This window comes from Amphibalanus amphitrite, unplaced genomic scaffold (genome assembly GCF_019059575.1).
Source record: "Amphibalanus amphitrite isolate SeventyFive unplaced genomic scaffold, NRLGWU_Aamphi_draft 000107F_arrow, whole genome shotgun sequence".
In the NCBI taxonomy this organism is placed as follows: domain Eukaryota; kingdom Metazoa; phylum Arthropoda; class Thecostraca; order Balanomorpha; family Balanidae; genus Amphibalanus; species Amphibalanus amphitrite.
In genome coordinates, this window is record NW_024881602.1 from 1,055,253 (window position 1) to 1,079,992 (window position 24,740).

General features: G+C 45.4%; 1 protein-coding gene across 1 annotated transcript; it reads right to left on the reverse strand.

The window, feature by feature from the left end:
* Positions 1-209: 209 nt before the first annotated feature.
* On the reverse strand, positions 210-23,694 carry LOC122380831 (globin-like). The gene is made up of 5 exons (XM_043364327.1): positions 23,239-23,694; positions 9,164-9,268; positions 6,683-6,803; positions 3,061-3,159; positions 210-834 (listed from the first exon to the last, which is right to left on the reverse strand). Exons 1-5 carry the CDS (start codon positions 23,445-23,447, stop codon positions 676-678), a joined length of 693 nt encoding a protein of 230 aa, XP_043220262.1. The 5' UTR covers positions 23,448-23,694; the 3' UTR covers positions 210-675.
* Positions 23,695-24,740: the final 1,046 nt, after the last annotated feature.

Sequence of the window (24,740 nt, forward strand, 5' to 3'; positions counted from 1 at the left end):
CTAGGACATACTTCGAACGTCTCTCTCTGGAGGTGATTGGATAATGGCCTTATAACGTCATCATCATTTGTTCGAAAATGGGCAAATGGGTTCCTGGAGAACGTCATAACACTAGCAAACAGGATCTCCGTGTACTGCCAGCCACCATTCAGCGGTGACCAGGGGAGCATGGATCGTCCGAACTGATCGCTGGGGACCATTCACTCGTACTATTATTGTGTTCGTATATTTTCCGCTCAGACATATCACTTTCATGCGAGCTACAATTACCTGGTCCATCTAGTACGATTACCACGACTGATAATCAAAGTCAGTTCTGAAATAAATGTCTGAATCACTAGCAGTTATGCCTATTTTGTCCCGGACGTGAAACGCCCCAGGTCGAGTAACATGCTCATAGAACAATGCCGATATCCAATGACACGCGGCGGAGCACAGTCGGGCTAAACAGCCACCACATAATCATCCAGCGTCATCACCCAGCCACGGCATCGGACACGTGCTGATTGAGATCATTCACCGTTCGCTGAATTCCATCGGCCGCCGCCCCGACACAATATCTGCACGAGTGGCGCCTCGGGCCAGTCGCATATCCGCCCCGACAGCGCACTGATGTCACAGGAGCGACACCCGATGACGATGACGCCACTGACGTCAATGACGCGCCGATGACGCTCAGTACTCGATGACGTGGGCGCAGCAGGTGCCCGGCGCCGATGACGGACTGCCGAGGCCGTTGACGCGCTCCAGACAGGGATGACGCTGGCTGGCACTCCGCCGCGATGCTGACCGGGACCATTCGCTGTGCATCGCCTCGTATGTGAAGGCCAGTATCTGGAGACAGGCGCGTCGCGGGGTCAGAGGTCAGATCGTGTTGAACCAAGTGGTTATTCGCTATAAGAGCAGAGGAGAGGAAGTGATGGGGTTGAGTGCGGTCGTCAATCGTCATATTAGACGAAACTCAAACGTTATTGGTAGACGGGTGGTAATGACTTCATAGCAAATGGGTATTTCTTAATTCACCTTGACCTTAATGATTGGAAATGAGTGATTGACATTTAACCAAGTTCCCAACAGACTTAGCACGCCACGCCTTCGTAAAAAAAAATCTGGAAACGCTGACTTATGATAAGCTACCTGCTACCTTGCTCCCACCGCAAATAAGGACGCCTACATGTCAACAGTTTTTCAAAGCTCAATCGGTTGAAAGACAAAAAGCATTCGCTGACATCCCGTCGCGTCTGAACGTTTGTGGTCTTATAAAAAGATCACTTATTGAAACAAATATACGGGGAGTATCAAGGCAATAAAAGGATTGTAGTGTACCAACATTATTTTTCTCACTGGGAGGTTATTGTCAAGTCAACCAGTTTCACAAGCAAAAAAAAAAAAAATAGTAATAGTAATCAGGTTGTGAAGCCGAATCTTTTGTTCTTCCTAATGATATTCATCGGCATTCCGGGGTGCTCGCCCCGCTGTTATATGGTTGCCCCGATTTGGGCTTAGGAGGATAAATGTGTAGCGAAATTATGGCGGTTTAAATTAGAGATGTCAATCGGATACCGACTTTTTGGTATACCGATACCAAACCGATATTTGGTAACCGATATTTATTTGGTATTTCAATCGTAATGTGACTGGTATTTTGTTGGTATCATGAACCATCACTAATGTATAAGAGGCTAAGAAATCGGTATAAAGTTGGTATTTCCCTCATTTTCCCAAGTTGGTTTCATTATATATTACTGAACGGCTCTGGGAAAGAAAAATGGAAACCGAGGTCTTTAAAAAATTGTAGGCACGAGGCGTAGCCGAGTGCCGGAGATTTTTTGAAGACCGAGGTTTCCATTTTTCTTCCCAGAGCAAGTTCAGTAAGATATTTCCCATACGTCGTTTAATATCTATTCAGAAACTCACAATTTAATTATTGAAATCACCTTTTTTAAGATTTTTATCAAAAAATCACCAGAACTGTAGGTCATCAACCCGTGCCGGAAAACAGTGCAGGAAAGATCACGTGCAAATGTTTCCCGCACGGCTAGGATAATGCTAAAGGGATATCTCGGTGTATGGGAATATATATTACTGAACGGCTCTGGGAAAGAAAAATGGAAACCGAGGTCTTTAAAAAATTGTAGGCACGAGGCGTAGCCGAGTGCCGGAGGTTTTTTGAAGACCGAGGTTTCCATTTTTCTTCCCAGAGCAAGTTCAGTAAGATATTTCCCATACGTCGTTTAATATCTATTCAGAAACTCACAATTTAATTATTGAAATCACCTTTTTTAAGATTTTTATCAAAAAAATCACCAGAACTGTAGGTCATCAACCCGTGCCGGAAAACAGTGCAGGAAAGATCACGTGCAAATGTTTCCCGCACGGCTAGGATAATGCTAAAGGGATATCTCGGCGTATGGGAATCGGTATTTCCCTACGGTTTTTGTTGGTATTTGGTTTGGTATCGGTATTCCGATTTTCCGTAATTGACACCACTAGTTTAAATCGTCTCCCTTACAGGCAGCAGGTCTCTCGAAATCAGGCTGCATGTCGAGACCAAGATATTGGTGCCAGACGGCGAAAAGCTTTGCAGTTTCTTTTTTTGGTCTTATGTGTATTAAATTGGGTTTTGTATATTTATTTTTAAGAAGTTCTTATTTTCAGAAATTATCAATTCGCAAAACGCCCTTGGCAAAAATACTTTGCCTGGCAAGTGGCAACGCCATCGTCTTTCTCCGTTCCACGTTTCTGAAGGTAATGGAACTGACTTCACGGTGAATATTGGATATTTATTTCAGAACCTACCATCCGTGTCATAACAGATTCGGTTGATAGCATATGTGCGCACTATGCAACAGTGAAGCGCAAGTGATCTGTCTCTGTTCCAATGCATCGCAGAAAGCATAAACATACTACATTGCATTCTGCATAGTGCACCTTCCGCTGAGCTCTGGGCTCGCCGCTGAAATCAGTTGTGTGCCTCGTCAGACGCGTTTCCCGTCCGGCCAGGTCGCAGCATTCGCGCGGAACCGATTGCGGCAGGGTGTTTTACATGGTGTCACTCACCCGGAACAGTTTCTGCCAGGCCTTTTCCGTTTCGTCGTCCCACGAGCCCTCGTTTTCTAGTGTGGAGCGGAGCACGCTGACAAACTGGTCACCAATGATCTGTGAAGTAAGCATGTGGTCAACATAAGTTTAATCCCAGCCTCCTACGAACAGCATTCGCCTTTGTTAGTGTTGGCGAACGCGCGGCGGTTTAATAACTTGGATAAACAGATATAAACGAGTGTTAAGTGTTTGCACGAGCAATTGAAGCACTTATAGACATTCATGTTGTTTACACCAATTCATCACATAGCTGATTTTTTCTAGGTTCTAAAGCGGATACGAAGCTTGACAACAATAGCTTCGGTCCCGCTCCTTTGTGATGGCTTTAAAATGTTGTCGACGAAAGCACAGAGAGAGAGAGAGAGAGAGAGAGAGAGAGAGAGAGAGAGAGAGAGAGAGAGAGAGAGAGAGGGAGAGGGAGAGAGGGGGAGGGAGAGAGAGAGGGGGAGGGAGGGAGGGAGGGAGGGAGAGAGAGAGAGAGAGAGAGAGAGAGAGAGAGAGAGAGAGAGAGAGAGAGAGAGAGAGAGAGAGAGAGAGAGAGAGAGAGAGAGAGAGAGAGAGAGAGAGAGAGAGAGACATATGGAACTGTATTTCCTTGGAGCTTCCAATGCTATGTGCAGGTATGCATATTTTCATGATAGACGATTAACGGAGGCAATCTTTGCATTTTTTATCACATTTGCATATTGGGTAACTGGCTTAGCAGGACTCAACTGCAGACACATCAATAATTTAGAAGCCTGCGAGCGCCTCAATCGGCTCACGTGCCACGGTGTCTGACGGAGACGGCCTGGGACGGTTTCAGAACACTGCTGGCGCTATGATGGTATGGATATTGGATAAGTCTACCTGGCATTCTCCTTGCTCCCATTTGATTTAAAAAGTATATTGATCAATTTACCATCTATATAATTCTTTTTTATTTGCTTCCACACCATTAAATAATCTAGTCCTTATTTCTTATTTATAATACAGATGCCAACGTTAGCCGCCCTTTGTATTTCTGATTGGGAATGCACTGCGCATAAAGTTCTGATGTGCAGACTCAAAATACCTGTTTATATGTGATGCTCGTATTCGCCAAAGAAGGAGTAAGCAGTGCTCGACGCAAGCCGGATTTTGGTATCTCATCTGCATTGCGAGATGACTAGTCTGCAAACAAATGAGATGTCATAACCACATTAGACTGAATGCATTGAAAAACTGATTTCGTTTTCTCTTAAATCGTAGATGTGCTTTTTCTGCACGCCGTCTACTCAATTTTGAGATCTTACCAGCTCTCACATATCTGCACATGAAGTGCAACTTTTACTTTTTGCATAGCTATGCCTCACATATAAGTTTGGAACGGCGACGGGAGTGCCATTCTTTTTCCCGTCGAGTGTGACAATTAGAATGTTTCGTAGGATGTTTCCTAGCCGCGTTGTCTCTAATGCTGTCCGCCAACAGTCCAGGCAATATCGTGAGCCTGGCCAAACAGTAATACAATGACACAACAAACAGCCATTAGTTCTTCGTGTTTCATTGCGTCACTCAGTTTGCCGAGCACACACTACGGAGATAAACGGCGGCTCGTGCGTACAATAACCTTCGTCCGAAGCACCTGTTCTCGCTGAATGTGTTTACCTTCTTATTATATTTATTTTGTTTATTTAATTCGTCATCCTTCCAACAGGCTAATGCGCCCACTTACAGGAAGGCTCCTGCTCATCCTCTTCCTTACCCCTCTCCCTAGGCTACGGCTAACGTGGGAGCCCACCCCACTCCTGGTGACACAGCTGGGGACGACGCCCGCGGGACGGGTGACGCCGGGAATCGAACCCAGACCCACCCGCACCGCGGGCCGACGCCTTAACCAACTGCGCCACCAGGGCCGCTTATGGAGTTATGGAGTTTATTTTTATAGTTATGGAGTTTATTTTAATAAGGTACATTCATTGTCGTTTTGAATGCTGAAGTACATAAGTAAACTGTTGTAGTCATTAATTTTAATACGATGCTTTAACCCTATTAGTGGCAGGGGGGGGTTGTTTTTATCCACCCCTCAGGTTTTTCGGGAATATCTCCGAAACCGCTGAAGCTACGATGCTGAAATTTTCTGACTTTTCCTAAAACTAAATTGGGCACATTCCCTGAAAATTTCAAGTTCATAACTTTACCAGGGGCGGCTCCAGGGCACTGGGAATTGGGGGGTCCTATTCGTGAAGCGAGTCATTTGGGCGAAGATCACGATGCTGCACCAGTTTTACGAACAGTAAATGAAAGGTATCATGTGATAACATATACAAAGTTATTGTGCATCCTCTTTTGACACGTTTTTGCTATAATAGGCGGATCCAGGCGTCCAAAAAGGGGGGTTATTTTTTACCTCCCAACATAGGTACCCTGACACCGCCTATGCATGACCAATACAATTTTAGTCGTTCTCTCATAAGAAAATTGTAACATAACAAGACCATTGCCACCCTTTTTAGAAACAGTACCAACAAAAACCTTATTTACTATACTTTTTGTGTACCCCCAATCTCAATGATCTGTATCCGCCTATGATTTTTGAAAATGCATATTTTTAGGATCCATGTGAATTCCTGGTTCATTCTCTATCGATCGGCAAAAGTTGCGTTAAGATTGGTTCAGAAACCTGGTCGTGATAAACAGTCTAAAATGTATCTGCAATTTGCCCTTTTTTACCCCCCTCTACCCCCCTATTGACATTTTTTAATTTTATTTTTTTAGAAATGTAGATCTCGTTGAGCCAAGTCGAATGCCGTTTGAATTTTGAAAATCGGCCCGTTAGATCTCGAGATATCAAGGGGGGGTCGTAAACAGCCCCCCCCCCCCCTGCCACTAATATGGGGTAGCCAGGAGCCTGCCACTAATAGGGTTAAGAAACCCATTGAAGCGGTTCTTTTGTAAAGACGAGAAGGAGTGTACTGTAAAGCGTTTTGCGATCGTGCAAGTGCCCCTGTGTTTCTTTCTCAGTCTCCGTACTGGGGGGAAAAGATAATCTTGTTTTTCTTTCTTGTTTGGATTCACTATGCAATGCTTTGTTCTCGAATTCGTTTAAATTCAGCGGGAAACTTTGCCCGTAAAGAAAAACTAAAACTTTCTGCCTTCTATTTGTATCACAATTTTGCACTGTTGTCTACATGGCTTGGATTTACAGTTATATACAACTGCCTGTCTTGACCGCTTCTAGAACGCTTAGCATTGGCTATTTCTATAGCCTTAGCATTACAGTGCATTTGCGTTGCGCATTTAATTTTTTCATATAGCTTCAGTGACCAAAAACTTATGATCTACTTCTTACGACTCAGTGTTCCGTTGGGCATTGATTGGCATCTGATGGCCCCCTGATATTCGCGTTAGGATCCTGTCCATAATGCAATGTCAACAGCACCGTACTGTGGCGGGGTGCACTCTGGGCTGCATTATGGGTTGCACTGTTTGCAATGGGTTGCACTGGACTTGTCCTATGGATTGCACGAAATGTATCATGTACAATGGGCTGCACTGCTTGCACTTTGGGCTGCACTGGTTGCACTGATTGTGCCATGAGCTGCTGCACTCAGTCCCTCACCGTCATATGTTGCGGCAGGGCGCCGTAGTCGAGGTGCCGCTGACAGAGCTGCAGTGTCAGTGTGTCCAGCTGCTCGTCCGTTCCCAGTCGGCTGATGAGCTTATTCACGAAACCCATCACCCTGCCGGCACATTCGTGAGGTTATTCACGAAGCACGTCATCCTGCGGACACGGTCATTTATTCTCCTCATTCTCGAATCACATCACTATGGGCGATAACCGTGATGTTATTCATGAATCCCAGCGGACACAGTTCTGAGGCTATTCACAAAACCCATGTCACCCTGGGGACAAAGTCGTGACGTTATTCACAAACAGCACACCGCCAATAACGGCATTGCCAGGAGCGAATCACGAGCTGTGGTACCACAGATCCACGCCATAAGTTACAAACCTTATCACCTGTGGGAAGGCTTATCTGTAAACCCCTCGTTCTTGGGAAGACAAATATACCAGCTTACGAGGAGACAGACGTGAATATATTCACAACAAACGTTAGGTGATTCAGGAGGACTTATCATGCAGCCGCGATCTATTCACGAACATTAAAAACCCGGTCGTGATCCTATCTATCAGCCCCATCGTGCCAGGGACGCGTCTGTCGCTCGTCTGATGCCAATCGTTGTTCGCACCGTGGTCCCATAGCGACAATCGGCCGTTGAACAGGCGTCAATAACACACGGCAGGTCGCTGGGTGAATGACGTGCCGGCAGTAGGCGCCCATAACACAGATCATCAGCTCAATATCGAACTGGTAAGGCGCTTAGAGGCGCCGGTGGTTGTCACGTTTCCAGGCGGGTTGACCGGCGCCGGATTAAGGTATTGATTGCGGGCGACCTTTTGGAAATGTGTCGCTGATGATGTTGCGCTGCTAGATGCTGGATACTGTGCGGTGTATAGGCGTGCCAGATTGCATGAATGCTCTAGAAAGTTATTTCGCCGTCAGCATTGTCTTGCAATGGAACGACAATATCATGAATTAAAAGTTGCCAGCCATAATTTGTATGTTAATCCGTTAAAAAGTGTTATGCGTATACAAGGCTATAAAGTGTCGATTTCAACATTAAAAAACACATTAGGAGCAATTGATATACAGCACCTTTAGACGCAAATGCCCCTACTGTATGACTAGCAATACATAAAGCACAAACCAAATAGGCGCGTAGGTACCCAATACAATACATATCCATGGCCTTAATAAAACATCCATGCGTCATTGTTTTCCACCAGGAGCGGCGCAATGCTGCACCCTATCCGCGAATGTCACACATAATCAAATAATACATGCAATCAGAATGTCCATGCTCCGGGAAAAGGTGTATCAAATAACACCGCAGCGGATCTGGGTACATTGCTGCTGCAGTGGCGCGCGGTGCTACAGATGAAATACCGCACACCCAGGGACTCTGTGAATGCAGTGCCGTGGTGCTTTATTGGACGGGATCGGCACATGGAAAGCACGTGCAGCGTGACGTGAGTGATAAAGCCATTCATCATATTTTTCATATTCGTATGCCTACCTGTGTTTTCGTTCATGATCATTAATTAATCATGGTATAGCGTAGGACTGAAGAGATATAACACTACATGTATGATTATCAGGAGTATGAAAAATAACCTCTTGCTCATATCTGAAGGAATTAAAAAATTAAAGACTAATATATATTCGGGCGTTTCAATACGTAGTTTCAATATGTAGTTTCAATACCTGAAACTACATGTATGGCAAAATTATTGCATGTAAAAAGGTGCGAATCTCTGAATAACTTGCCTATACAGATATCAAGAACACCCTGCATAACAACTGTGAAGGAAAATGAGAGCTCCAAGTAGTACTTGGTCAAGAACAGTGCAGGGGATGTTTAATGGTCATCGGTCATGGTTGGAACATGGTTGTGAAGAAACCATAGACATCTGCGCCCTTCGGCTGCTGTCTTCCACCATTTGCGCAGCTTTAAATTCGCATTTTTAGAAAAGAGTGGTGAGGGTTTTCAGCGCCGCGTAAGCTGCTTTACCTACAACAGAGCCCTTCGATAGCACCTCCTCATTTTGAGTATGTGTACCCGTTTATGTGTGTGTTCGCTCGTGTTAAATCTTTTTTATGATTCTGGTCCGAATGATTAGTCCGACTTCCGTTCCCAATTCCTTGATTGATCGGACTCGGAATCAGCATAGCATGTATATTTCAATAGTCAATATCCATTCGGCCTCAAACGTACAGCCCGACTCATGATGGAAGGCGATGACCCTCTATTGTAGAGCTATGGAAGCTATCTGAACTCCAATTGGCAATATCTTAGTTGACCTAAGTGTGTGCTTTGAAATTACAAATTCTATCGTCGGGCTTTCGTGCGCTTAGTTCCGGGTACCCATTCATCGAATGCAGAGTCCATTCCAGTCCGTTTCGAAGCGAAAGTAAATTGATAGGGAAAGTAAAATTAATAGAACGTAAATAAGTAAGAAGAGAACGTTTCCAGTTACCTGGATGAATGTTGTCGCAACTCCTGTGACATCTTGAGGTCTTCCAGGTCGAGATCACGAAACGACTTGAAGTTGCCCTGCATTTCTGGATGCGCCTCAAATAATCTGTGAATGTAAGAAGGCAGCATATCAGCAGGTCATAGGTCCAATGATTTAACCCTCGCCGCACCTATTGGTTTTCTACATATGCGCCGGCCGAGGGGGTGGGTGGGTACTAACCCCTCGCCATTTCGCCCCTGATATAGCTAGAGCGTCAAGGAAAAACGAGCGTGTGCGCTGTTACAATACGCAGCGATTGGTATCCGAATTTAAGGTCTCATATCAGCAGTGACCTCTTAGGTCAGGTCAAGTGACCTAAGGTACGGGTACGGTTTTGTCAGATAACGTCGAAAAAACGGCCGCAGAACTGCGAATTTGGCATCATCGTGTTCGTCTCACTCAGGCGAGTCGAATGATATACTTTTTTGTTTGGGTGAGGTCAACTTGAGGTGTTAACCTCGGGTCACGGTCAGTTCAGGACCCCAGCTGTCACTCACGAACTTGGTCAAAGGAGGTCATGTTGCACATCGTTCGATTTGGCAGGTCTTCCTGAGTCCATTAGTGACTTTCCCGACTCGCTAGCGCAATTTGATCAGGAGTTATTGACGAAAATTTACGACCCTAATGACGTCATTGCATGACGTCATAAATGACGTCACGCAAGGTCAACAATGCAAAAGTGAAGCATCCAAACTTGAGAGGAGTGCATGAAATCACGATTCCGTGTGGTTAAGATAATTTGATATCGTTCCCGGCGCCAAAATAGCAGTTTTCATTTTCCCCCATTGACTTATAATGGTGAGGTCACGTGACTGACCTGACCTCATGTGACCTTTAGGAAAAATCTGTGATATGCAAGCAAAGGTTGTGAGACTTCTGGAGGATACTAGGTCCTGTACATAGTATCCTATAAGTATCACCTCCCTGTGAAAGCTCCTCTGACACTGAGGGTGCTGCGAAGTTGCGACATCTGAAGACTGTGCAGATGTTTACTTATAACGTCATAGGTCAGTGACCCTGACCTGACCTGAACCGAAAATGCGGTTGGTGTCAAAAGATCCGGCTTGAATCAAATGTCAATTATGCTAAATTTCAGCTCTATCACCAATGTGTTCGGAGTAATCGCGAAAAAAACGGGGGGGGGGCCCTTCGGCGGGCGAGAATCACGTCACTTCCCTACACATTAAACGCGCTAACAGAAAAACATGGTGTGCTGTTCGGAGATAGTCATCACGAGAAACAGTCTGGTTCTGAGTTCACTGCGCTGTATGTTGTTATATTTGTTTTCAGATTATTGTCATGTTGCAGAGCATCCCGACCCATTCGGTAGTCGGTACTGACAAATCTGGTCAGTACCGACTACCGCTGGTGAGGGGGTGGTTCATCTCTGTCACCCTAATTCCTAACTGGCACACAGGGAAACTCCGCGGTTCCGTCCTGTGATGGGGTCACGCGTTGCCGGACATTGGTCACGAGATCAAACTGGTGAGCGCGGGGGATCGATCCTAAGTCTCTGATCAATGTCCATGGGATCTCAGCGCAGACGAGGCGACGTCATATCCGTGGTTCAATGGGTAAGGTTTCGAGCCTCGCACGTCGCACATAGTAATTCACCCATATAGGCCATATACCTACTGCATGGAAACTTATCTGCATTTGGATAAAGGAATTTGAAAGGTATTTAAGTGTTGAAATATTACATATAAATGTCGTACAAAATCTAAGGAAAGGCTATAAACAAAATAAAAATCAGAGTAAAATCATTCCTATGTTTCCTCTCTCTCTCCCTCCCCCTCTCTCTCTCTCTCTCTCTCTCTCTCTCTCTCTCTCTCTTTCTCTCTCTCTCTCTCTCTCTCTCTCTCTCTCTCTCTCTCTCTCTCTCTCTCTCTCTCTCTCTCTCTCTCTCTCTCTCTCTCTCTCTCTCTCTCTATTTCTTTTTCATAATGCTTCAATGTAAATTAAACATAGGGTGAAGTCGTATAAGAGTACGCACTTAGTGGATTTCTTGCTCTCATTTGTTTAATATTTGAAGGAAAGAAATCGCAAATAGGGAACATTAAAGTTCATTGAATTAGCCATCAACCCATGGGGCAACAATCCTTCAGCGTAAATGGAAGTGGTCTAAAACTGACATTTTCTGAACCGTTGCACTTGCGTACTCTTACCATATGGGGTGTGTAAGAGTACGCACGCCAGGCGGGTGGAGTACGCAAGCATATGAAAACACACCTATGCAGCTTGCACTGTCCAAATGCTTAACTTCAAACTCAGAAGGCATTTAAGTTAATTCAAGTATCCAAAAAGAAAAACATAAAATAAATATTTCAAGTCTATAAATCAGGAAATAATCATGTCGTGTGTTTCTTTAAAAAAATGCACAATCAAAAAGGAGAATAGCTCGTATTTGGAAGAATTTCGTGTACGCATCTGCATCACAGTGCTCCATTGATGATATACCTACAAAACAAACGTCATTGAGCGATAGATTAATAATTCTATATTTCTATATATTCGATTTAATGTATAATTCTGCGTACTCTTACCCTCCTGAACAGTGCGTCCTCTTACCGTACATGCAATTCGCGCACAAAACAACCCCGAAACGTTGTGCAAAACTTCGCAAACAGAATATTGCACTGTACAGTATTTCCCCAGATAACCTCACAAGTTTCCCACAACAATCACGGAAATGTACCTTATCTCAACTGCCAAGTATCAAAATTATTGTACCATATCATAATAATATCATAACGCTCGAAAATAATATTCATCGCCTTAAACTCAACAGCGTCGCCGCTCAACGCCCACGTTCCGTTGGTGACATGCACGCACTGGCGGCTTCATGTCACTTCATGAACTCGACAAACCCGCGTTGCTAAGCAACTGAAACAGCTGATGCGTACTCTTATCGCCCGCGTACTCTTACCCGCCCTTACCCTAATGCTGAAGCTTTTGCTGAAATGACGTCAGCTTTCCCAAATGCCATTTTTTTAGAAAACAATAAATCTGTTCTTTTTCATACTAACAATTGTTACCTTATTTCTTGTTAAGAATGTTGCAATTTTGCAGCGAATGCATGTGTCATCCAGTAATTTGCAAGCTCGCCGTGGCTCCAGGAATTTAGAAGGTTTGTGTCCTGCAATAAAGTGCGACTCATAGCCTTGTTACAGGGCGTGCTAAGACCGGGCTTGGCTGAGCCGAATACTCCGAGGGACCACAGTGACGTGAAACTACACAGTTGGAATTCGCGAGCCGTGGGCCAAATCTTAGCTTGAGCAAGAGATTAATTAGAAAATAGCATTCCAAATGGAATGGCTACAGGAAAAAGCAATTTTTTGCAATGCCAGGACCAGGCCTTTAACTGTTTTAAAATAGAATTTTGAATGAGATGCATGTAATATCAGTTATTTGTTTGGGTTCTACAAGATGTAGGAGAGCGATGAAAGTGCATTTCAAAAAGAAGGTAAATTGCAATGAACGTAAAGTTAAATACATATTAACATATAAACATATTGCTCCGAAAGAATGACGCAAAACATTTGCTCATCATCTGGGACGAACGACCTATGAGCATTCTTAGACTACAGGTACGAGCAGATTCAGCGGGCACCATGAATCCCTTCGAACTGACCACGGCCGCCGGATGTCATTGTTTGTCGCTCGGTCACGGCAAGGTCGTGTTTGGCCGCAGCACTGCTGGGCTGACGACGGAAATGCCGGCGGAAATTGACGCTCTGAAAGGCTCTTTCCCGGCGACAGACGGCTGCAATCGGCCGGGAACCCCGTGACCGACGGCCACGACGCGACGACCCGACGTCGGCGAAATTGAGAGTCGGCCAGATTTGCTACAGGCCGGCCGAGCTAGGCGGCACAGCATGCTTCAGGCGCACGATAGGAGAGCCATCTAGCGCCCGCTGTCGAAACTAGCAGACGGGACGCAGCGCGGCACGAAACGTGGTGCGTACTGCGTAGTGTGTATACGCATTTAACTTTTACTGGCGGATCCAGAATGCCCCCCCCCCCCCCTCCTCCCCGCAGCGTCCAAATTCGACAAAAGTTTGCGATTCTTCGAAAAAAGGAAAACTGAACAACTGTTATAAGAAAAAGTGTATTTTAAACTGCACAAGCAGCGCGTAAGGAATCGAAATCCGATGAGTTTTTTTTCATTATTTGGAGAAACCTTTTTTGGGGACATGCCCACCGCGGCGTCCAAGACCGCCTTTCTGGATCCAACAGTAAATATTATCTTTCATTTAAGCATTCCCTCTCGGCTCTCTAATATCAGTTAGAGAACATTATGGGCTGCTGGTGCGCTTTATTCTTTTAATCCTCGGTACTGAAACGTTATATACTTGCAAAAACCTTTTCGTTTGTGTTTCAGCTTCCAACCCTCTGCTAGGCAGCTTACGTGCTATTTAAACTGTCGTGGTACAGCCTGACAAAATAAAAATGACACTAGGAAATAGAGACAATTTATTTGATCATAAGGATTGCACCTGAGTATAATGACATTTTAAATGGTCGTGAAAACTGCAATCAAAACTAAGCTTCAACCGTCCCATGTGATTGAGGTATGGAATACAAACGGTCTATTCGTAATGCATTTTCATAGGTATTACAAGCATTGCTATTGCATTTTCATAGGTATTGTAAGTCAGTGCCTAACTGACAGCTCAGCAAAATTAATGAGCATCTCTATGTGTAAAGAGTGCAAACTCGGCGAGGGGCTTCTTTGCCTTCAATCCAGCGCGTGTGCTGTCATTAATTCATTTCACTGGCTCGCATAACCCTCTCACTTACCGGCTTTAGAACGAATCCTGAGCGTCAAGACATTTACCAACTGTGACGAGCAGGCTCTCTCCATTCAAGGAGGCACACTGCAATGGTATACAGGTCTGCCTAGCAATAATGGAGTTTCCCTAGCTCAGCTCTGACCGAACAAAGGCCCTCCACTGCGGCATATTAATGAAGCGCCAAACGGCGGACGACGTCCAAAATAAGGACGGTGGAGCGGGTGGCGGCTGGCCGGCCGGCCGGGTGCCCCCATTCAGTCTTGGCCACTGAATAACTCGCCGCTCGCCGCCGCCCCCATATTTTACCGCCAGGCTCAGAGGGCCGCCGGCCAACCGTTCTATCTGCCCATAATTAATTCGGTAATGAAGCGGACGCGGATGCTTGAGGGAGACTCCCAGATGAGTCTATTTTTATTGCGTGCCAGCCCAATTGGCTGCCTTATTCAAACCCTTCACAATACTTTTTTTTTCAAAAAATATTGGAACGTAAAATCTTAAAATTGCGCTGCCCCGGGCTTGAGGAGTTAATTGGCAGCATATTTAAACTCGTCACGCTGTTTTTGAGAAGCGCAGGGGCGTAGAAAATGTGAAAATTACACAGACCCAGCTTTAAATAGCGAATGCCGCTGAACCAACGAAGCCGGATGTTGAATCCGCTTGCATGGCCCATCAACGTAAATTAATATTGACGCCACTGTCATTCATAATTAACTAGAAGTTGCAGCTGTTCACAAAGTCGAAGAGCTTCCGTGGTCCTTCCTTATGCTAGGAATGGCGCTTTTGGTGCTTTTATCGGTGTCCAATACTACACCACCGAATATCGTCCGTTATTTCCATTTAGCGACGGATGACGGATGTTTCCTTATTTGTCTGCGTCCGTCTATCTGTCTTAGACTTTTCCTTTTTCGAGTTGACTAAATACATCCGTAGTAGTAGTATGTCGATCAGACTGATGTTTGCCGCTAGCATTCCTGCTGCTCATCTGAGCCTAAACAGCGTTTATTCGACGGTCGTCAAGTTAGATGTAAGTGAATCCTAATCTATAATCTAAGATTCGGAATCAGGTGAGCCCCTACGATTTGGACCAAACTTGGTCAGTAGATAGTACGTAACGTCTTGATTACGATGCACCCAAAATCTAAGCTCGGCCCGCCATATTTACGAAGTTACGGATGTTTGAATTTCAAGGTCATTCGGGAGAGCCCCTACGATTTCCGTCAAAATTTGTGTACGGACACTCTAGATGCTCCTCATTACGAATATCATAAAATTTAAGCTCGGCCCGCCATATTTACGAAGTTACGGAGGTTTGAATTTCAAGGTCATTTGGGTGAGCCCCTGCGATTTCCGTCAAAATTGGTATACGGACATATTACATCCTCCTCATTACAAATATCATAAAAGTTAAGCTCGGCCCGCCATATTTTTCAAGTTACGGAGTCACAAAGTTACGGAATTTCAAGGTCATTCGGAGAGCCCCTCCGATTTTCGTCAAAATTTGTATGCGGACACATTACATGCTCCTCATTACGAATATCGTAAAAGCTAAGCTCGGCCCGCACTATTTCAAAAGTTAGAGATGTTTGAATTTCAGTGAGCTTCAAACATCTCTAACTTTTGAAATAGTGCGGGCCGAGCTTAGCTTTCACGATATTCGTAATGAGGAGCATGTAATGTGTCCGCATACAAATTTTGACGAAAATCGGAGGGGCTCTCCGAATGACCTTGAAATTCCGTAACTTTGTGACTCCGTAACTTGAAAAATATGGCAGGCCGAGCTTAACTTTTATGATATTTGTAATGAGGAGGATGTAATATGTCCGTATACCAATTTTGACGGAAATCGCAGGGGCTCACCCAAATGACCTTGAAATTCAAACCTCCGTAACTTCGTAAATATGGCGGGCCGAGCTTAAATTTTGTAATATTCGTAATGAGGAGCATCTAGAGTGTCCGTACACAAATTTTGACGGAAATCGTAGGGGCTCTCCCGAATGACCTTGAAATTCAAACATCCGTAACTTCGTAAATATGGCGGGCCGAGCTTAGATTTTGGGTGCATCGTAATCAGGACGTTACGTACTATCTACTGACCAAGTTTGGTCCAAATCGTAGGGGCTCACCTGATTCCGAATCTTAGATTATAGATTAGGATTCACTTACATCTAACTTGACGACCGTGCGAGTCGTCGTTTTGATCACTGATGCAACGTGGAAGGCTGTTAGTATGCGTTCGCCCAAGCACGCAACCCACGGCCCGCGGCACGACGGCTCATGCATATTCGGAAGGTGCCCCACAAGCGCGGCGTGCTAGCGCGGCCATTGCTGGCTTCTCATTCCCATACACATCGCCACATTGCTGGAATAGACTCTCTCGGGGAATCTTGGTTGAGATGGTGACACGCGCCCCGTGGGCATTCGTCTATCATGGCTACTGCATTCTCCTGAAGGGAAGCATTTTTGTCTTCTTTTCCTCTAAAACTAGGATTCATTTATTTGACCGCGGTACTTACTCTGCGTTAGTGTGGCTTCTGTAATTGCCTCACACACCACGTCCTGGCTTACCCGAACTGCAGGGGCAAACAGAGTATGCATACTCAGCATACTGAGCTGCTACATAACACACCTATGTAAACCTGTCTGTCATGCTTTAAAGTTCTAGGTAAAAGATTTACGTGCCTATTACCAAATATTTATTACCGATTCTTCTTAGTTTTGAGGCCATTTTAGGACTGAACATCTACTGGGTGATCTCAAATACAGCAGCACAAATGTAGGAAAGCCGATAAAAGTGGAAATTCACTGAACCTGAGTCGACTTGAGATCAGAACCCCACAGAAACTCAGTGACGCCTACCGCATTGAACTCATTCTGGAACTGGACCCCCTTCAATAGACCATGCAATCTGCAAACTTCAGGCACAATAATCGTTCAAATGGCCATCAGTATCATGTCTAACTGATATTACTGTCGTTTCATTTCCCTCAAATAGACAAGCTGCGGGGCTTGGGCTTAGTGTAATTGCCGCTGGCATTGGCGGCGCTCTCTTCCCCGACATTTCAGCGGCGTGTCGCTGCTAGATAATCCCCGTCTGGAGATATATGCCGGTCATTTCCCGGCGAGCTGCGGCTGGCCGCCGTCCGGCCGGTTAATTACACTCGTCTCCAGACCGCAGCGGCCAGCTCCCTCTGCTGCGCCGTACTGCAGGAGGGCTCGGCGACTACCTTCTCCAGCGGAGGCTGGATAGCTACCCGAGGCCGGATGTCCGGTGGCAACCAATCTCTTGTCGACAATCTTTCAGAGCACACCTGGGTTATGTAACATGACTCGTCGGCGCGAATTTCACGCTGTACTTCCTCCGCACAATTACTTTTTCAGGATTCCTGATATCGCATTGAGCACCACATCAAATCCTCATGATAATCCTGTTGCTAAGCTTGAGCCCGCACCCTACATATGAATCAGAGACAGCGTTATTTTATTGATATGAATTGAGGAACAGAAAAAAAACACATGTGGGTACTTAAGTTTCGGGGCGTGTTGCCTGTGTTTTTCACGTCAAAATAAAAAGCCTATTGAATATTCAAGTCACGACAATGTGTGCTTCAACGCTTCACCACCAATAAAAAGGCAAAGTGACGTCGGTAAAATTGTTTAAGAAAAGAGCAGTAAATTATGTGGAGCACCACTGTCAGTGACGGTGAGCGAATTCTGTAGTGAAAATGAGGCAGCTCTCTCAGCTCTTCTGGAGAATATAAAACAATCATTGGACCCCTATACCCATATTTTAACCTCAGACGTTTGATAAACGTTTTACCGTACTCGAGAGGCGTACAAGAGGACGGTGCTGAAAAGTGACGTAGAGTCCATAGAGTCGCCAAGTGAGGTCCAGTCTCCATTAAGTTTCGTTATGAAGTATCTTATTTTACAAGGACAATGAGCAAAACTTGTGAAGCTTAACGAAACTCACAAAAAAATACAAAAGAGCGTACTATAAATGCTGGTTTTGCATTTTTACCTGGAGAGATGCGAGCTCCAGCAACAAATCACAACAAGTATGAGCCTCCATGTATGCGCACCACCTGCTGCAATCATGTAGATTTAGCAAACACTTCATTAACTATTTCTAATTACTTCTCGGTCCTCATTGTTGCTGACATCTGAATTAGCCACATGCAGTTCGCCAGTATCATACTAATATATTTGCTATTCAGAGGGCTTTTATCTCACACAAATGCCCATAAATGATTGCTTTAGAAACGTCTGTTGTTTGCTTGTACCTATAGGTCTTGGTTCACTCAGGTTCTGTTTGGCTCAATTGAAACCAGCTTGGTTTTAGTATCATATGACCTTTCCTTGTAAAATATTAATGACCAAAAACTCGGAAATATTGATATTGATATTTCGGTCACAGACCTTCGTCGGAATTGCTAACGACGAAAAGCACCGACCTTGCTAACGGAATAGCTAACGACATTAGTAATTTCGACGAAGATCTGTGATCGAAATATCAATATCAATATATCCTTTTTGGTTATTAATATTTTACGAGGAAAGGTCATATGATACTAAAACTGCTTTTACTAATGTTCTTCGCACAAGCGCTCAACAACATGAAACCAGCTTGGTATCAAATAAGCTTGAAGAGATAGCAAAGGAGTGCTATATAAAAATGATGCATATTTTTCCTGGCATAATTTTGTCATATTTATCGTTAGCATGATTCTTCGCATAAATGAACGCCTGCATAAGGGACTCGTTTTTATCGTAATAGCCCAATGACACGTCCTATACAACATCTAACTCAATAATGTCGGGAGAAAGGTGTCTACGTTTTGTGATTCTTCGAGTACTGTCACGTGTGCACCCGGTCAAAAATAAGACACGTTATGTATTAGCCGTTTTCACGACGGCCATCTGCACTGGCGCACATTTTGTAAATATTAGGTGCAGATTTGGTCAAATTAGGTGCATTTGCCAGATAACCCGTCGTGAAAACGGTTATTATTGGCGTGTCCCATGCATGAAAATTACCGTGCAAGAGCATGCTACGCTATGCAACTCCATAGAACTTTGCCACTAGACGTATTAACCACTGCATGGTGTCCTTGCCCCATCTCACTACATGATGATAAAATGCCAGTCCAGAAGTTTCGCGAGAATAGCTGTCAGCATGGCTGTCTATCCGTCACGTAGCACTCGTTTATCTTAGTCCACGCCGCCTTAAAACAGCACTCAGCAACTCAGTCGTCTGTTGCAGTAACCAATGGTCTCACTTTGTTAGACAAGTTCATTGGCATGAGACGACGAGTTTCCGTTTAACCCTCGCCGGACCTATTGGTTTTCTACATACGCGCCGGCCGAGGGGGGGGGCGGGTACGACCCCCCCCCTCACCGTTTCGCCCCTGGTGGAGCTAGCGCGTCGCGGAAAAAAAACGAGCGTGTGCGCCGTTACGAGACGCAGAGATTGGTACCCGATTTTAAGGTCCTAGGTCAACCGGTGACCTCTGAGGTCAGGTCAAGTGCCCCAAGGTACGGTTCAGTTTTTGGTGAATAACTTCGCAAAAAACGGCCGCAGAGCCGCGATTTTGGCAGCATCGTGTTCGCCTCGCTCAGGCGCGTCGAATGATATACTTTTTGTCCGGGTCAGGTCAACTTGGGGTGTTGACCTCAGGTCAAGGTCAGGTCAGCACCCCCAGGGCACGAAGTTGGTCGAAAGAGGTCATGTCGCATATCATTCGATTCGGTAGGTCTTCCTGAGTCCATTGGTGGCTTTCCCGACTCGCTAGCTCAATTTAATCAGGAGTTATTGACGAAAAACTAATGTGACCTTGATGACGTCATAGATGACGTCACGCAAGGTCAACATTGCATAAGTGACGCATCTAACCTTGCAAGGAGTGCATAAAATCACGATTCTGTGTGCTTGAGATAGTTGGAGATCGTTCCCGGCGCCAGAATAGCAGTTTTCATTTTTCCCCATTGACTTATAATGGTGAGGTCACGAAAATGACCTGACCTCATATGACCTTTAGGAAAAATCCGAGATAAACAAGTTGTGAGACTCATAATGGATATTAGATCCTGCAAGTTTCATTTCCCTGTGACATCTCCTCTGGCAGTGAGGGCGTTGCGAAGTTGCGACATCTGGAGACCGTGCAGAGGTTCACTTATGACGTCATAGGTCAGTGACCTGACCTGACCCAAAAATGCGGTTGGTGTCAAAGATGCGGCTTGGATCAAAGGTCAGGTATGCCAAGTTTCAGCTCTCTATCGCCAGCGTGTTTGGAGCTATCGCGAAAAAACCCTATGGGGGGGGGGGCGGCACCCGCCCCCCCCTCGGCCGGCGAGGGTTAACTGAGCTCGTAAGCGAGTTACAGCAGAAGGTGTCAAAAAGTAAAACATCCCACAGGACGCTTCCGATTATTATGTAGTGCCGGCCTAATTGAACGTCATTGGGAAGGCGGTACAGAACGGCGTGAAGCTTTGTGCTGCCGTGGATCGTTAGCACGACTACGTGACGTCGCCAATATCTTAACTAGAATAAAAGTTATAGTACATATACCTCTAGCGTTTTCTAGCAAACTTTTTAGTTCTAGAACCCCCGCCCCCCAAAAAAGAACTTTATTACTTCTACTTTATCAAAACAACACAGGGGAAAGATTGTGTATTAATCCACCCAATCTGTAAATTTGATAAAATATACCAAAGAAGTCAATCGGCAAGGAACTGGAGCTCGCACTAGCCGACCCTGTGGTCGGTCGCCTTATGGCAGAAGGACTGGCCGGGCACGCGTTCACACTCAGGCTTCTTGCTCTCTGCTGAGCTCGCCGCATCATGCCGGCTTTTGGCGGCCGGCATGATTCCACAGGAGTGTCGCCACGCCTCGCACACTGAAAACAATTTAACCCAAGGCCCGCGAGTAAACCAGTTTTTTTGCGGGTACCCCTATCCGCAATCATTTTTAATTAACCACCCTCCCAGGAGTACAGTAAGGTCCCATTGCAGTGTAGTCGTCCCTGCTCTCAGCGGACTTGTTCGCTGACAGCGGTTATATCCGCTCAGCAGAGCAAGTACGACTACACCGCAATGGGACCTAGCACTACTCCTGGAAGGGTGGTTAAAACTGGTTGCGGATAGGGGTACCCGTAAAACACCGGTTTACTCGCCGGCCTTGGGTTAAATTGTTTTCAGTGCAGACTTGCATACTCTCCTTAGGGATTTCTGTAACCTGTAGCCTGACCAGCTAGTAGAACTCATCTCGGCCGACCATTGGCTGCTATGGGTGTGACGTCATACAGTGTGCTGGCCAATGAGTGAGGGTGGTCCGGCTGTGACGTCATCTACTGAGTAGACCAGCTGGTTAGCGCCGGAAGTGCGATTCTCGTGGAACTGAAGGAACGTTAACTTGCCACCGGACGAGTGTTATTGACATCAGAATATGGGAAAGCATCGTAAACTTTCCAAGTGCGCAGGTCACGACTGAAAGCTGAATTCAGTTGCGAACTGGGTTCCCATGAGTTTTATCGGCGAGTGCGCCGAAACGTTGAACTAACTCCTAGTTGAACGGAAGAATAAATCAACGTAAATAGCCCATCTTCAAAACTTCAAATAGTGCGGAAAGTTTGTTGTGCGCCAGCGAATGGAACTGACAACTACAGTTAACAGTTAAAAACGGTTGTAGACACAGTTAGCTTGCGTAGGTTTTCATTATCTGCAATAACTATTGTTCAGCTTCAGATGCCTACTTACGTCATCATAAGTCTGGTGCTACGCTCAACAATTGCTGGAGCCCTATCTCATTCGGACCGTTTCAAGGCCATGCTTTTATCTAAGAAAAGAAAAGGTAAAGACTTATGGGGCGACGAATAATGGCTCTTCACTTCGCGCAGTTGGCAAAGCACTCGACGCTCGTTAATTGGAGCGGGATGCAAATGCGCGAAAGCTCAGACTCTTGACAAGCGCTTTATAACACTTCTAGAAAAATTGCAACCATTTAAAACCATTGAGCAAGGAGGGCCTGGTCCCGAATTGTAAGCGAAACCCAAGAAGAGGCACTACGGTGCACTATTTCTTCCAAACATCGGTTAACTATGCTAAATAAAAGCAATAATCTTACACCCGCTTTTATTTAGAGAATGAACTTCACCTTTCAAGAGAACTGCGAGTCTTTTCTTTCTCTTCAGCTTTGTCGTTATACAAAAACTTTGAAAATCACATGTGAATGTCATTGAGGTCTGAGGGGAGATAAAAACTATGGATTTATCGTTGCAAGTCGTATTGGTCAGAAGAAAGGTTTCATGCATGCAGCTTATTTCGGCGACCGACAGCACGCATTTAAATATAATCGCACAGTTGGCTAATGGAGACATTTCTATTAGCTAAGTGCCTTTTAAATATTGGATACTTTTCATTGAACTGCAATGTCGCCGTTTATCGCGACGGTTAAAATAAAAATGTCAATAATTTTTATCTGTATATTTCCAAAATTTTCCCCAAGGTAAGAAATTATCCATTGGGAAGAATTATTGCTACGTGGACTGGTGGTTAACCACTTGGTGCACTTGTGCACTGGCCATCAACAAAAATGGGTGAATGACATACAGTTGTAGTATAGACTATAGGTGTTACCCAATCGCCCAACGTCCATTCTAAGGCGGTGCATTGAACAATACTGGGCATAGATGTAAGGAAAATATTCATCGCAAATTTAAGGAAATTCGCATTCTTAGAATGTCTGGCGAATGCATTGACTTGATTGTACCTATGAAGCAAATTCATCGCTTGCCTATGCTCGTAAGAGCCTTTTCTGCCATGCATGCTATCTCGTTGTAAGCGTGCTGTAGTCCATAAAAATTGGGCGTTATGAATATACGTATATGTACTTATAGCTAAGACTGCTAGGCTATATTTGTTAAATTAAAATTGGAGCTAAATTAAGGACTCCACTTTATATCGAATTAAAACACATATCAGCACCAGCAGCTGTGTGCTTGAGGCCAGCAGACAGCCAACCACCGGAGGTTATTATTTATTCGTTAGGCTTTTTCAATCACCACATGTAACTTCCTTTTCAGGTTGGTAAGCTGACTATCCCATACAGACACAGAAGGTTTTCTGGATTAATCCCAAAAAGACCTAGACTTCCTGCACACAACAGAAGCCTGTTCTAAGCTTTGTGCTACAAGTCCTTGTCAAGGAGTGGCACGTCACCAGTTGCTTCACCACCCTGCAGCCACTGACCTTGTGAACATGATGACGCCCACGGTGGTGGGGTCGGCCTCCAGCGCCTTCCACGTGCGCTGCAGCAGCCTCTTGTCGTCGCCGGTGAGCGGCGGCGGCGGCTCCGGCGAGCGCTGCTCAGCCGCCGAGCCGCCGCGAGAGCTCGAGGTGCAGATCGACTTGGTGCTGCCGTGGTACGGACGAGAGGAGCGCGTCTGACTGGCACCCATCACTCGACGGCGGGTTGTGGAGGGTCGCGGTGGGTCGCGGCTGGTCGCGGCTGGTCGCGGCGGGTCGCGGTGGGTCGCTTAGTGTCGCGTCCGGTCGCGTCCTTTCTCGCCGGCACCGCGTCGCCGACTGAGCCGACTAGGTACAGCGTCGGTCACGACGGGGAGTTGCGCCGACAGAGCGATCGTCACCGACGGTTGCCGTCACAGAGCGATCGTCGTTGGTGACTGTAGGGGCGTCATCGCCGACGGTAGGGTCGTCGTCACCGATGGTTGGGCGTTCTTCACCGACGTGACGGAACCAATGAACAGTGGTGTGATTGGTGACGCGAGTTGAAGGTTTAATTCAAGAAAGGAGAGTCAAGAGAGAGAGAGAAAGAGAGAGAGAGAGAGAGAGAGAGAGAGAGAGAGAGAGAGAGAGAGAGAGAGAGAGAGAGAGAGAGAGAGAGAGAGAGAGAGAGAGAGAGAGAGAGAGAGAGAGAGAGAGAGAGAGAGAGAGAGAGAGAGAGAGAGAACGGACAGGAAAAGAATAGTTTGCAATTTGCAGATTGGATTCAGTTCGCTTTAGGCTATTTGCTCAAGAAAATAGATTTAATTAAATTGAGATAATGGCGGTGAAAAAAAAAAATTAAGCCGTATCTCCCAGAGCATAAAATGAAGTCGAAATGAATCTTTCGAACTCGAGGAGATAAAACGGTTATTGATAACCAGAAACCGATACCATTTATGGAGGTTAAAGGAACCCGATGGAGTATGTGTAAGACGGAAATAAAATGCACACGCATAGGAGTCAGACAATGGCTCTCTTGAGTCTTTGGTGTAGTCTGCTAGTTTGAGTTCTCTTGAGTCTTTGATGTAGTCTGCTGGTTTGAGGAGTAAGAACAGAGCACTAACATAACAGGCGTTCAGTGCCTCTGCGCTGCTGGTTCAATAGCCAAGCTCCATCGCCGAAACATCGCCTCTTGAATGTTTTGCAGGTGTGTCAGAGCGCAACAAGCAGCCGCCTTTGTAGTGCCGGATCAAAGGAAGGTTGGGCTTGAAACAAATGAAATAGATAGTTTTACATAAGCCTGTGAATGTCAGGCGATTGGTGACATTTCTTTTTTTAGCCTTTTTTGGAAAGGCGCGAAATATTTCGATGATATTTTCATCTTTTTTAAGTTTGTCATCAAAAGTGTTTATTAATTGTCAAATGACTATTGCAATTTGCATGCATATTTTTGTCACCCGAAATACACATAAGGTTACTCATTTGAGTTTGTGGGTGCTTTGATAACTGAGTTACGCCTTTACCGT